The 14100-nt window shown below is 47.0% G+C and overlaps 1 protein-coding gene across 1 annotated transcript in view; it reads left to right on the top strand.

Annotated features, from left to right (window-relative positions):
- The first annotated feature begins 1676 nt into the window (after positions 1–1676).
- POFUT1 (protein O-fucosyltransferase 1) overlaps positions 1677–14100 on the top strand; it is a 23534-nt gene continuing 11110 nt past the window's right edge. Inside the window, exons 1-4 of the mRNA XM_003788084.3 lie at positions 1677–1861; positions 3489–3610; positions 8349–8531; positions 9668–9780. Coding sequence (XP_003788132.1) covers positions 1729–1861; positions 3489–3610; positions 8349–8531; positions 9668–9780 — 551 coding nt within the window. The 5' untranslated portion in view covers positions 1677–1728. The remainder of the gene's footprint in view (positions 1862–3488; positions 3611–8348; positions 8532–9667; positions 9781–14100) is intronic.

Consider the following 14100-nt stretch of genomic DNA (forward strand, 5'->3'; position numbering starts at 1 on the left):
AGGAATGAGAGTACTGCCCCCCCCCCCTTACACACACCCTGTCTCTCTCTTTCACACACACACTCTCGAGTGGTGGGAGAATTAAATTACAGGGAGGCTGAAGAGTCTCAGTGACTTGCATCATTCCAAGAAACATCAAACAGGATTAGCAGGGATTGGATTTACTCTCAGGCTAGTTCTTCTATCAGTGTAGACGGCCCTCTTTGGAGTCCCTTTGATTCACTATTTCCTCAGATTCCTATTGCCTCCCACTCCTGGGGAGGCCTTGAGCAAATGGCTGCTACTCACCACAGCCCATTTTCACAGGGAGGAAATGTGATTAAACACCCCCTTTCCCTCAAATACAGTGGCCTCACCTTATGAGGGAAGGGTTAAGAAACTCAAGGCCAGACTATCACAGTCTAAGGCTGACAGGTGGAAAAACACACAAACCAGGAGACAGGCTATACACTTGCAGGTGAAAGCACCAACTCCCCCATACAGCTGTCCCCTCTCCCCACATCAAGCTGGGCCACAGAACAGACTGGATTTGCAGAAGACAGCCTGGCCCCCAGCCAGCTTCTAGACCACCCCACTGTGTGTTGAGAAAAGTTAAATTTCTTGGGGAGGGACTGGAGAGACAGGAGCCGACAAGGGCTGGAGAAGGAAGGGAAATTCAGGGAGAAGTCTGAAGGGGGGTCTCAGGGATGGGAAGGAAGACCAAGTATGATAATGAATCATGAGCAAGGTGTCTGGGTGTCTAAGAGACCCCCAAAAGAAAGATAAGGGATTATCTGGGTTGGAGGGCTCCAGGTGTTGAAGATAGTCAGGTAGTTGAAAATAGTCCCAGATTCAAAAGGGTCTCAAAATAGGCAACCGGATGAGTCTTCAGTTTGAGAATATGGTCACTGAGGAGGGAAGTACAGGTAGGGATCATTTGGGTTCTCCAGACCCAGCTATTTGAGGGACGCCTCAAAAGGGGTTATGTATATGTAAGTTTGGAAAACGAAGTTGGGTAAAGAGCGGGTCTTCTGGAGCAGGAAAGGCGGTAGGCGTGTCTGAAGGCGCGAGCAGGTGCAGCTTATCTGCCTCCCCAGCCCCGGGTCTCTGGTAAGGTCACCAGCGCGTTATCTGGGTCTCCAGGGAGCCTGGGGGTCGGGAGTGGGGGACTCTCGGGACTGTGTCTATAGGTCGCGGAAGGGAGGAGGCCAGTGGGGCTCCTCCGGGTTCCCAGACACAGGTATCGAGTCCAAGGAGAGTCTTCGTCACCCTAGGGCCCATTTGGGGCCCGCTTAGCGCAGACGGGGCCCCCAGGTCCGGGGTGTGGGCGACCGCGCTGATGGGGCCCGAGTTGAGGGGCGCCGCTGCTCTGCGTACAGGGCGCGCGGACGCAGCGAGACGGCCTCCCGCCCCGCTCCCCGCCGTCCCCTGGGGCCCTCGCCAGCACTCACTGCGCTCGGGGCCCCGCGCTGCGGGCCGGGCCGCGCTCGGGCTCCGCCAGGCCAGTTCAGGCCCCGGTAGCGGCGGCGGTCGGGCCATTGTGCGGTGCATTGTGGGAGCCGCGCGAGCGGGCGCTCGGGTCGTGGAGGGGGCGGTGCCGCGGAATCTCTATGGTCCCGCCCGCCCGCGGGCTAGAGTGGCCGGGGCGGCGCGCGGGCGGCGCGCAGGGACCGTCGGGAGCGGGGCGGACGTTCGCGCTCCTTCCCCCTATGCCTCTGAGCCACTGCGCGCTCTGGCTCCGGAGCTGACATGGGCGCCGCCGCGTGGGCACTGCTGCCCCTGCTGCTGCGTTTGTCCCTCCTGTTGCTCCTTCTGCCTCTCCCGGGGCTCCCCGTGGGCTCCTGGGACCCCGCCGGTTACCTGCTGTACTGCCCCTGCATGGGTAAGGTCTCCTGCGTCCTCTGCTCAAATGGAGAAACTGAGGCCGGGAGAGAAGAAGCCACTTTCTGAGACGCCCAGAGACACTTGACAGGTTCAGGAGAGAACCCAAGAGCAGGACAGGGCCTTTTCTTCTGTCCGCCTTAGTTGCAAGGGCACAGAGAGGCTGCCGCGTCCAACCTTCCATTTGACAGATGAGAAAACTGAGGCTAGGAGAGGTTACGTGACTTCCCAGCCTGGAGTCCAGTAAACGGAGTTAGTGGGGCAGGACTTGACGTCACTAATCCATGCTGACTGATGGCTTTTCTTTCATTCGTGCAACGATATTTATGGGGCACCTGATCTGTGCCAGGCCCTGTTCTCTGTGCTGGGAATACGGCAGTGAATAAGACAGATGAATTCTATACTCTTATAAAGCCTTCATCTCTCTTCATTTGGGAAAGACAAACTATAAGGGATAAACGTAAAAATAAATAACATAGCTTCTTAGAAGATGATGAATGCTATGGGAAAATAAAAGGAGGTAAAAGCTTTTGAGAAGTACGATTTAAATAAGGTGTAGTGGATCATCATTGTAAAAGTCATTCATTTTTTAAAAACTTACAGTGGCTTCCAAACTCCTGACCATGGCCTTCAAGCCTTGCATGGTTCCCAACCCCCGCCTACACAATTCCCTTCTCTGATCCTCTAGCTCAGCCACACTTAGTTCCTTCCTGTTCCTCACACACACTCAGGTACTGTGCTGTGCCTGTGCTATTCCCTAAAGTGAAGAATGCCCTCCTTCACTTCTGCCTGACCCACTGCTTCCCATCTTTCAGACCTCAGATTAAATGTTACCAGAAGGGACTTCACTGACCTCTACTCAAGTCTTTTCGTTATCCTCCTTCACAAAATGTTTTCTGTCTTGAAACTATCAGAATTTATTACTATATGTCCGTTCACATGTTTAGTGTCTCCCCAGCTGGACTATGAGTGCCTTGAGGACAGAGACCTTGTCCTTCTTGCTCACTCCTGTATCCCAGCATCTAGCATACAGCCTAGCGCACTGTGACCTCTCAATATCTGTGGAATGAATGAATGGATGCCACGCTGGGATTAACAAAAAGAATCAGACAGGGTCCTTGCCCCTGAGGTATTTGCAAGCTGAAGAAACAGCCAGTACAAAGGCCAGGAAGTAAGAAAAAGACATTTGTGGAAAATAGAAGGATTTATGTAACTCAAGTCCAATGTAAGAGGCAGAGGAAGAAGAGATGTATGTCACAGGGTTGATGAAAGGATCCCAATGAATGAGGCATTGGATTGCTCATTCACTTACAGCTGAATGGAGATAGAGGTGGAAGGGCACTCGGGCTGAGGGAACAGCAAGAGGAAAGGGAGGAAGTGGGGATGGGAATTGTAGAGTGTGATGGGGAAACAGCAAGGAGCCTGGAGTGACCAAGGCAATTGGAGCAGGGCCAGGGCCATGGATGGCAGACTCTGTAGTCCAGACTTAGTCCTGTGCTGCTGGCTCCCCTAGATCTCTTTGGTGTCTCAGCCTTCTCCACCAGTGGTTCTACATCCTTTCTGAGCCTTGCATGCCCCATAACCTCAATGCCTCAGACCTCACCTCACCCCCAATGTACCATTCCTAGGGCGCTTTGGGAACCAGGCTGATCACTTCTTGGGCTCCCTGGCATTTGCGAAGCTCCTAAACCGCACTTTGGCTGTTCCTCCTTGGATTGAATACCAGCATCACAAGCCTCCCTTCACCAATGTGAGTACTTGCCACTGACCTTGGCCTTTGCCTCGCCTCTCCCAATCTTAACTACTCCTGTTTGACCCCCAAGTCCTTCTCTGAGCTTTACCTCCCACTCCTCTGAGCACTCTACCCCCAACCAGAATTGTCTTCTCTGGAATAACATTTATCCAGCACCTGCTACGTGTTGGCAGTGTTCTGAGCACTGCATAAGAATTGACTTATTTTACTTTCAGTCACATCCCTGTGAGGAAACTGGGGTTAGAGAAATTAGGTAACTTGTCCAGGATCATACAGCTTGTGAGTAGTAAAGTAGAAATTTAAGCACCTGTCTATCTGACTGTAGGGCCTGTGATTTAAACCTAAAGCCTGCATTTTGTAGCCCTAATGGAGCCTACTTTCTTTGCATTCAATGATGATGGATATTATCAGTTTTAAAGGAGAAACAGAGGCACAGGTTAGTTAATAACATGTCTGAGGCCACAACCCAGGGAGTCTTGCTCCAGTGCAGTCTCTCACCCCTTCAAGGGGCTTCCTTGCCATGGTGATGCTCCACATCCTTTAGTTCCTTGTTTATTCTTTGTGTCCTCCAGTAGCCCTGTCTATCTTTGTTCACATTGTATCCCTAGGGGCCTTACAGGAGGAACTTAATTAAGATTTGATGAATTGCTTAACAATTTTTGAATAGATATCAGAAATGATACTTAGTATGCACAAAACACTTCATTCTTACTGTCTTCTTTTTCTGCATAGGTTTTATTTTTTCCTTTGCATTTTTATATTTAAAGAGATTGGGAACAGAGGTTAAAGGCCCGAATACTTGAGATCATAGGCTGCTTTGGCCACGCTCTAGTTGTGTGGCCTGGGCAGGGTACTTTACCTCTTTGTGCTTTAGTTTCGTCATCTTTCAAATAGGCTAGTAATAATTATTGCTACCTCCTGTGGTGAGGATTGGATGAATTAATGATAGTAACGTGTCTTGAACATTGTCATATTCCTCCTTCGTAGAATCAACTGAGCTTATCAATGTAAAGAGCCTCGGACACAGGAACGCTCAGTTACTGGGAGCCCTTGATGTTCTGATTGTTTTGCACTCACTGTTATAGTTTAGATATTGCTTGTCCATCTCCCCATGGCTTGTCTGCCTGCTGTCTCCTTGTCTCCTTAGCCAGTTGTCTTTCTGAGACTCCACTTCCTTTCTTTCTGTGGGTTACTAATCTGTCCCCTTCCCCACTGTGATCATTTTCACTGAAGTCACTAGAGACCTCAGAATTACCAAATCCAGGGGACATTTCTCAGTCTTGACCTCCCAGTGGCACCTGGCCCCATGAGCCTCTCTCCTTCCTGAAACTTTCCCCTTCCTCCAGCTGCTAAGACACCACTGGTTTCTGCTGCAGTCCTGACCTCTCAGCATTTTCTTCTGTGTGCTGTAGCAAGGGCTCCTTCTTTCCACCCCTGCTTAGATGTTGGTGTTTCTCCTCATTTCTGTTTGCTTATTAGCTATGTGACCTCAGATGAGTCATCTAGATTCCATGTGCCTGAGTTCCTTCATAAGGAAACTGGAGATGATTATATTCCTACCTCTTAGAATTAAACGAGCAAATCTATCTAAAGTAACAAGTACATCATCTAGCATTAAGCATGCAATAAATATTAGTTACTATTATTGCTGTTACTTGCTTTACTATAAATTCATAAACTTTTTTTTTTTTTTGCAGTTTTGGCCAGGGCCAGGTTTGAACCCACTACCTCTGGTATATGGGGCGGGCGCCTTACTCCTTTGAGCCACAAGCGCCGCCTAAATTCATAAATTTGGACTCTGTGGCTTTCATTATTCTCCATGTACCTCCCAAATTTATCTGTGGCCCACACTTTCTTCAGACAACAGGCTTGTATTTCCGATTCCTAGACCCTTGAGTCTACTTGGGTATCTACAGATATCTCACATTCCCAAAGCCAGAACTGAACTCTGCCTCTTTCCCCTCAAACTTGTGTTACGATCTGTATTCCTAGCCTTAGTTGATGTCCCCTCATTCACCAGGATACCAAGCTAGGAACCCAGAGATCATGCTAAATGGATCCCTTCCCATACACATGGCAACCCCCAAGCCCTCAGCTTCGCCTTTCTTTGCATCTTCTATCTGTCCCTGCTGCTCCATCTCTTGCTTAGATGTGTGAGAAGTATCCAATAAATGTATGTTGGATGCATACCTGACAAATAAAGGGACCATTGCAACGGCTTCCTGATTCTTCTCCTTCCTCTTATCATACCATCAATAACATTCTCTTTTCTCCCACCAGAGTAATCTTTCAAAAAAGGCAAATCTCATAATATTTTTGCTTAAAATCCTTCAGTAATACCTCATTGCTTGTTGTTAAGGTACCCAAAGTCTGTTCGTTGGAAGGCCAATAGCTCATGCAAGAAAGATGAGTAGTTAAATCAGCTGGAGAAATTATATTCTCAATCTCTCATTCCCTTAAATTTGTAGATTCTCAGTTCACATGAGCATGTTAAAGGCACTGAGAAGTCCTGCAAAAAAGAAGCCTGCTTAAAACAGTATTTCTTACCCCTCATTAACTCTGGAGACTTTTGTTTTTTGTTTTTGTTTTTGTTTTGTTTGCAGAACCCCTTATCTACCTGAACTAGTGGGACATGCTTGAGAAACTGTGACCTGTAGGATAAAGTTCAAATTTTGTTTCATGGCGTTCTAAGAATTTTTTTTTCAATCTAAAAGAATACTAAGATGAATACAATCACCATCCGTGTACCCCCCATTAGAAGTGATAATCATGAACACTTTCTCAACTTTGTTTCATCTTCTCTTTTTGTTAATAAAATAAATAGAATGGGCTCGGCGCCTATAGCTCAACCGGCTAAGGCGCCAGCCATGTACACCTAAGGTGGCGGGTTTGAATCCCCAGCCCGGACCCGCCAAACAACAATGACGGCTGCAACCAAAAAATAGCCGGGCGTTGTGGCGGGCGCCTGTGGTCCCAGCTACTTGGGAGGCGGAGGCAGGAGACTCGCTTGAGCCCAGGAGTTGGAGGTTGCTGTGAGCTGTAATGCCATGGCACTCTACCCAGGGGGACAGCTTGAGGCTCTGTCTCAAAAAAAAAAAAATAAATAAATAAATAAATAAATAGAATGTTACAGATAAATTGAAAAAAGTTCTCTTGGCCCCTGTGGCTAATAAGAGTCCTTCAGCCACTATCATAGATTTTTTTTTTTTTTTTTTGAGACAGAGCCTCAAGCTGTCCCCCTGGGCAGAGTGCCGTGGCATTACAGCTCACAGCAACCTCCAACTCCTGGGCTCAAGCGAGTCTCCTGCCTCCGCCTCCCAAGTAGCTGGGACCACAGGCGCCCGCCACAACGCCCGGCTATTTTTTGGTTGCAGCCGTCATTGTTGTTTGGCGGGTCCGGGCTGGGGATTCGAACCCGCCACCTTAGGTGTATGTGGCTGGCGCCTTAGCCGGTTGAGCTATAGGCGCCGAGCCACTATCATAGATTTAATGTATTTAGTGTGACTCCTTCCAAGTTCTTATACTTTCAGCGTGGCACTGAGCATCCTTGTACCGCAAAGTGCAAGGGCCCAGGTGGGGTCGCGCCTGTAATCCTAGCACTCTGGGAAGCCAAGACAAGAGAATCCCTTGAGCTCAGGAGTTTAAGAACAACCTAAGCAATAGGGAGACCCTGTCTCTACTAAACTAGAAGAATTAGCTGGGCATCATAGCAGGTACCTATAGTCCCAGCTACTCAGGAGGCTCTGGCAGGCTCACTTGAACCCAGGAGTTTGAAGTTGCTATGAGCTAGGCTGATGCCATGGCATGCTAGACTGGGCAACACAGTGAGACTGTATCTCAAAAACAAAAAAAAAAGAAAGGAAGGAAGGAAAGAAAGAAAAAAGAGAGAGGAAAGGGAAGGGGAGAGGACAGGAGGAAATATAGACAGATTACAACCCAAAGTGATTGCTCCAGAATGTACACTTCTATTAGCAGCCATGCAGGAGAATGCTTGTTTCCCCATGCCCTTTCCAACAATTAGAGCTAAGCTTTTAAATTTTTGCCAGTCTGAAGGGTGAGAAGTGATAATTGTTATAATTTCCCTTGTTATAATTTGCTTTTTCCTAATTACTAGTGAAGTTGCACATCTTTTGAGTGTATTGACTATTTAGATTTCTTTGGCTGTGAGTTCTTCATCCCTAACCTTTGCCTATATTTTCTCTTGGCATCATTTGTTTTTTCTTATAGATCACCAGGCATTTTTTTTTTCTTTTGAGACAGAGTCTCACTTTGTCACCCTGGGTAGAGTACCATGGCATCATAGCTCACAGCAACCTCAAACCCTTGGGCTGAAGTGATTCTCTTGCCTCAGCCTCTTGAGTAGCTGGGACTACAGGTGCCTGCCACCATGCCTGGTCATTTTTAGAGACGGAGTCTCGCTCTTGCTCAGGCTGGTCTTGAACTCCTGAGCTCAGGCAGTCTACCCACCTCAGAGTACTAGGATTATAGGTATGAGCCACTTCACCCGGCCTAGCAGGCATTTTTGAATATGAGAGGTATTATTGTTTGTTTTTTAGTTTAGAAATAGCTTTCCCCAGCCTGTGTCCTAACTTCGGTGTCTTTTGACAAAATTGTTCATCATCATATAGTCTGAGTTGTCTTGATCTTGGCGTGTATGGTGTTAGTAAATGTCTCTAAAACATCTACTGGGACACTGAAGAGGAACATCTGCCCCTTTTTCCTCCTTTTCCTGTAGCTCCATGTGTCCTACCAGAAATATTTCAAGCTGGAACCCCTGCAGGCCTACCATCGAGTCATCAGCCTGGAGAACTTCATGGAGAAGCTGGCACCCACCCACTGGCCCCCTGAGAAGCGGGTGGCATACTGCTTTGAGGTAGCAGCCCAGCGAAGCCCTGATAAGAAGACATGCCCCATGAAGGTGAGTCCCTTGGATTATGGGCCCTTTCTGCCAGGTTTTTGTCATCTAGGCCTCTGAGCTACATGATGACAGTATTTGGGGAAAGGCAGTGGAAGGGCTAAGAGTAGAAAGATGGATATATAAGTACAAATTCTAGCCTTTGTCAGCATTGTTACCTTGGGTAGAAGACTTTTTTCTCTCAACCTTTCTTTCTACCTGCAAACTAGAGATGCCAGTCCCTGCTCTGTCTCGCTCACAGAGTGTCATGAGGCCCAGGTGTAAGAACTGTAATGTGCCATGTTTATAGTAATAACTGATGCTCACATAGTATGCCCACTGTATGTCAGGTACCATGCTAAGAGTTTTATGCATGTTAACTCGTTTAATCTCAAACTGCTCCATGGGGAAAATACTAATCATATCCTCGTTGTATAGAGAAGACATTTGAGTATGGCACAGTGAGGTTCAGTAGTTTACCCAAGGTCACATAGCAAACGAATAATAGAGTTGGGATTCAACCCTATTGTAATTTGGCTCCCTGGTCCCCTCTCTTAACTTGAATACTTTCCTACCTCTCAGCAGGTAAATGAGAAATTGTCGTATTTTATTAATAGAAGTTTATAAATTTCTGGCACTTTGGAAGTGAGACAGTCCCCAAATATGTCTTTCAGAGTATGTGCTAAAATCTGGGAGAGTGGCTGGAAAAGCTATGACATTTGAGAAAGGAGACCCAGCTTACAGCCCAACACTCCCCTCACCTGCTGTGAGATGAGACCTGGGGCAAGCATCTTACCCTCTCCGAGTTTGGTTTCCATCTTGAATGAAAGTGAGGGCATTGAATTAGCAGTCTTGCAGGTCTCTTGCAGCTCTAATTCTGGTTCCCAATCCAAGATCTGCTCCTCCCCAGATCTTCACCAGTGAAGGAAGTGGCATGTGAGTAGGAAGGACTCCTTCACTGTGGTGAACATCTGCTAGAAACCAGATATGAAGCACTAACCCAGGAATTGCAAAGTGACATTCCTACCTGGCCATCTTATGGGGATGTTTTTAGCCTGAGTCCAGTCAATCCAGGGTTCTTGCACCTACAGTTTCTCAGCTCCATCCCCAGGTGGCTTTCCCTTCCCCTCAGTAAGCCTTCTACCACTCTCTTTCTACAGGAAGGAAACCCCTTTGGCCCATTCTGGGATCAGTTTCATGTGAGTTTCAATAAGTCGGAGCTTTTTGCAGGCATTTCCTTCAGTGCTTCCTACAAAGAACAATGGATCCAGAGGTACTTGGAGGGTTAGCATTGCTGGGTTTAAGGGAAGGGCATGGGGCTCATAGATAATCAGCACCTTTCTGGCGCTCTCCTCTACCCCACCCTGATGTTTGAGACCAAAGGTGCAGGTGCTCTGTCTGTTGAACTTGGGATCCTGTGTGATCTATTTCCATCTCAACACCTGACATGGTGGGACATTGACCTGCCACAAGGTAGAACAAAAGTTTATCGGCTGATAAGGGATGTCATAAAAAGAACATTGTGCAGTCACATGAATCTCAATTTCCTCCTCTAGGCGTGAGAATTACTCCCCTGCTACCTTCCTCTTCACAAGGTGAAAACTGGAACCAGCTTCTAGAGAGAAACAACTTCGGTGCAGGTTGAGAAATGATGTCATCCTCATAATTATTGGATGTGCTTTATTAATAGCACTCCAGCAGGCCCTGTTTAAAAAAAATAGGTCAGCAGGACATAGACACAGGCTATGAAATATTTATAGAGCGTCTGTCATATATGGGACATAGCATTCACAGGCCAAAGATGATACGTAAAAATGAGGAAGACCCAGCCCCAGTCTTCAGGGAGCTATGGTGTAGTTACAGTGGTGACAACTAACATGGTGTACTGACCCTTGATGCTATAGCATGACAGGAAAGATCGGGGGCTGAGAAGTCAGACTTGGTTTAGGAAGTATGAGGAACAGATGAATTCACATGTGGTGAAAGGTAAATGACGTGGAGAAACAAGCCCAGACTTTGTAGTAAGACAGTCCTGAGCCCTGACCCAGCTCTGCCTCTTTCTCTGGTGCCTCTGAGCAAGCTCCCAGACCCGAGTGTCCTCACTGGTTTAATGGAAAGAGCACTGACAGCAGCTGCCTTCTAGTGCACAAAGCTGGTGCACATAGTAGGTGACCTGCCAGTGTTAGCTATCACTGTCATTTTCCACATGCTTTATTTTATTTAAGCCTCTGAGAAATTTTATGAAATGGGTGTTATTATCAATTTCTACTTTATAGGTGTGCAGACTGAGTTCAGTGAAGTTAAATAACTTGCCAAGGTCATAGCACCATTGAGTGGGCAGCTAGGACCTGTGTATGAATCTCTAATAAATAACAAGAGCTAATGTCTGTATCGTGCCTACTATGTGCCAGACACTCTTCTAAGTTATTCCAGGTATTGACTCATTTAACCTTCCCACAAATCGGTGGGGTAGATGTCATTGTCATTTTTGCTTTACATGTAGAGAAATTGAAGCAAAGAGGAGTGAAGTCATTTGCCCAAGGTCATGAAGCTTGAAGTAGCAGAGCTTGGATTTGAACCCAGGCATTCTGACTCCAAAGAGCCCATTCTTAATCACCATGGATTAAATAGCTGTGCCTTTAACAGCTGCTAGTTCATGTCTGGGACTTGAGACATGAGCTACTAAGGATATCAGTTGGGCAGGTTCAAATCTCCCTCATTGTTGATCCCAGGTACAATACGCCCATTTGTCCACCTGCTTGGTTGTCCCCATTCACCTCTGAATGACCTAGAACTATTACCAGAAGGAGCTACCTTCAAAGGATGGTGATTTGCCCCATTGTCAGTATGCCAGAAAAAAAAAACCAAACCACTGACTCAAAAAGCAGCTCCTAAAGCAAATTCCAAAAAGCCAGAAAAGGCACACAGTCCTTGTAGGAAGACAAGGGACAGTGCTTCATGGCTGCTTCAGTTGGGGGATGTTGCTAAAATATTTGTGCATTGCCCATAGCCTTGTTTAAATTCACTCAGTTGTAAGCATTGCATGGGGGTTGAGGAACCTTGTGCCTTATACCCGAACTTTGAGAGAGGAAAACTATTAGGAAAAAGGAGGTCCCTGGAGTTAGGGGCCCCCAGGCAGCTACCTGCCTTCCTTGAATACATATTTAAGAAGCTCTTCCTGAGTGTCAAGGACTGGTCTGGACACTAGGGGTACAGCAAGAATAAGGGCTGGGCACACTGGCTCACACCTGCAATCTTAGCATTTGGGCCAAGGTGGGAGGATTGCTTGAGATTAGGAGTTCAAAACCACACGGAGCAAAAGCAAGATCTTGTCTCTACAAAAAATAGAAAAGTAGCCAGGTATGGTGGCAGGCACCCCCCACCTTACTTGGAAGGCTGAGGTAGGAGGATTGCTTGAGCCCAGGCGTTTGAGGTTGCAATGAGCTGTGATAATGCCACCACACTCTAGCCAGGGGACAGAGCAAGACCTCGTGTCAAAAAAAAAAAAAAGAATGGCAGTTAAGGACCCTGTCCTGATGGAGCTCATAGTCTAATGGGGGAAGGGAGGGAGACAGTGAATAAACTTTTGTGTAGGACAGTTCCAGAATGACATCGTGCTGTGAAGAATACGAGCAGATGATCTGTGGTTGGCAGGCCGATACCTGAAGGAGGAGAAGGAGATAGCCATGTCAAGAGCTGGAGGAAGGTGGTCCATGGGGTGTCAAGAGCATAGGCCCTGAGGTGGAAACAGGCTTTGTTTGGTCCCAGAGCAGAAAGAAGGCTGGTGTGGCTGCAGCGCAGTGAGTGAGGGGGGTGGATGGTAGCATGTTGCTATCGTCTGTTGCTGCATAAGGAACCACTCCAAAACTTAGTAGGATGGGAACAATTTACTGTTATTTCTCATGGTTTCAAGGGTTAAGTAGGCTTAGCTGGGCAGCTCTTTGTGGTGGTGGTGTTTTTTTTTTTTTTTCTTTATGGAATCCCAACTGTACAAAGTTTAAATCCAGGTTAAACATCTCTTTCCTTGGAATGAATAGCCTTTATTCTTGGAATAAACAGCCACGGATTTTTTTTTTGGAGACAGAGCCTCAAGCTCTCACCCTGGGTAGAATGCCGTGGCCTCACAGCTCATAGCAACCTCCAACTCCTGGGCTCAAGCGAGTCTCCTGCCTCAGCTTCCCAAGTAGCTGGGACTACAGGCACCCACCACAATGCCCAGCTATTTTTTGGTTGTAGCCATCATTGTTGTTTGGCCGGCCCAGGCTGGATTCAAACCCGCCACCTTAGGTGTATGTGGCCGGCGCCTTAGCCACTTGAGCCACAGGCGCTAAGCCGCAGATTTTTTTTTTAATAAAGAGGAATTTACTCAATCACACTACTCCTCCAAAAAAAGTCAGTATTTTGTTGTGTATACTTTCATCCCTCATACTTTGTTTTTTTGACACAAGGTATTGCTTTGTCACCCCTGCTAAAATGCAGTCAGTGCCATTACATAGCTCACTGTAGCCTTGAACTCTTGGGCTCAAATGATCCTCCTGCCTCAGCTCCCTGAGTAAGCTGGGTCTACGGGTGCCCACCATAACACCCAGCTAATTTTTTCTATTTTTAATAGACACAGGGGTCTCACTCTTGCTCAGGTTGGTCTGGAACTCCTGACCTCAAGTGATCTTCCTACCTTGGCCTCCCAGAGTGCTGGGATTACAGGTGTGAGCCGTAGTGCCTGGCCAACCTTGACAGTTTTGAGGAATGCTGGTCAGGTATCATGTAAACTGTCCCTCGGTTGGGATTTGTTGCCTGTTTTTTGCATAATTAGACTGAGGTTTTGGGTTTGGGGGGAAGAAAGCTCCAGCATATTTTCACAACATATCAGTAGTAGCTTTTGTCAGCATGACTTAGCACTGTTGTTGGTATTTGAGGGCGGGGGCTAATTTGCTTTTAATTATTATTCATACATAATAGTTGTATATCTTTATAGAGTACATGTGATGTTTTGATACAAGCAAATCAGGATAATTGGGGTATCCATTCCATCACCTCAGGCTTTTATCATTTTGGGAGGTTAGGAACATTCCAATTCTACTCTTTTAGGTTTTCTTTTTTCTTTGAGCCACAGGCACCGCCCTCTTTTTCTTTTCTTTTCTTTTTTTTTTTTTTTTGAGACAGTCTCACTTTGTGCCCTGAGTAGAGTTCTGTTGCATCCTAGCTCTCAGCAACTCAAACTCAAGATCACCTTGCCTCAGCCTCCCAAGTAGCTGGAACTACAGGTGCCAGCCACACACCCAGCTGGTTTTTCTATTTTTAGTAGAGATGGGATCTCACTTTTACTCAGGCTGGACTCAAACTCCTGAGCTCAAGCAGTCCACCCACCTCAGTCTCCCAGAATGCTAGGATTATAGGCGTGAGCCACCATGCCAGCCTTTTTTTTTTTTGAGACAGAGTCTCACTTTATTGCCCTTGGTAGAGTGCTTTGACATCATAGCTCATAGCAACCTCAAACTCTTGGGCTCAAGTAATTCTCTTGCCTCAGCCTCCTGAGTAGCTGGGATTACAGGTGCCTGCCACCACACCCAACTTGGCCTTTTTTTTTTTTTTT

This window comes from Otolemur garnettii, unplaced genomic scaffold (genome assembly GCF_000181295.1).
Source record: "Otolemur garnettii isolate 467f Iridium unplaced genomic scaffold, OtoGar3 scaffold00025, whole genome shotgun sequence".
Taxonomy (NCBI): domain Eukaryota; kingdom Metazoa; phylum Chordata; class Mammalia; order Primates; family Galagidae; genus Otolemur; species Otolemur garnettii.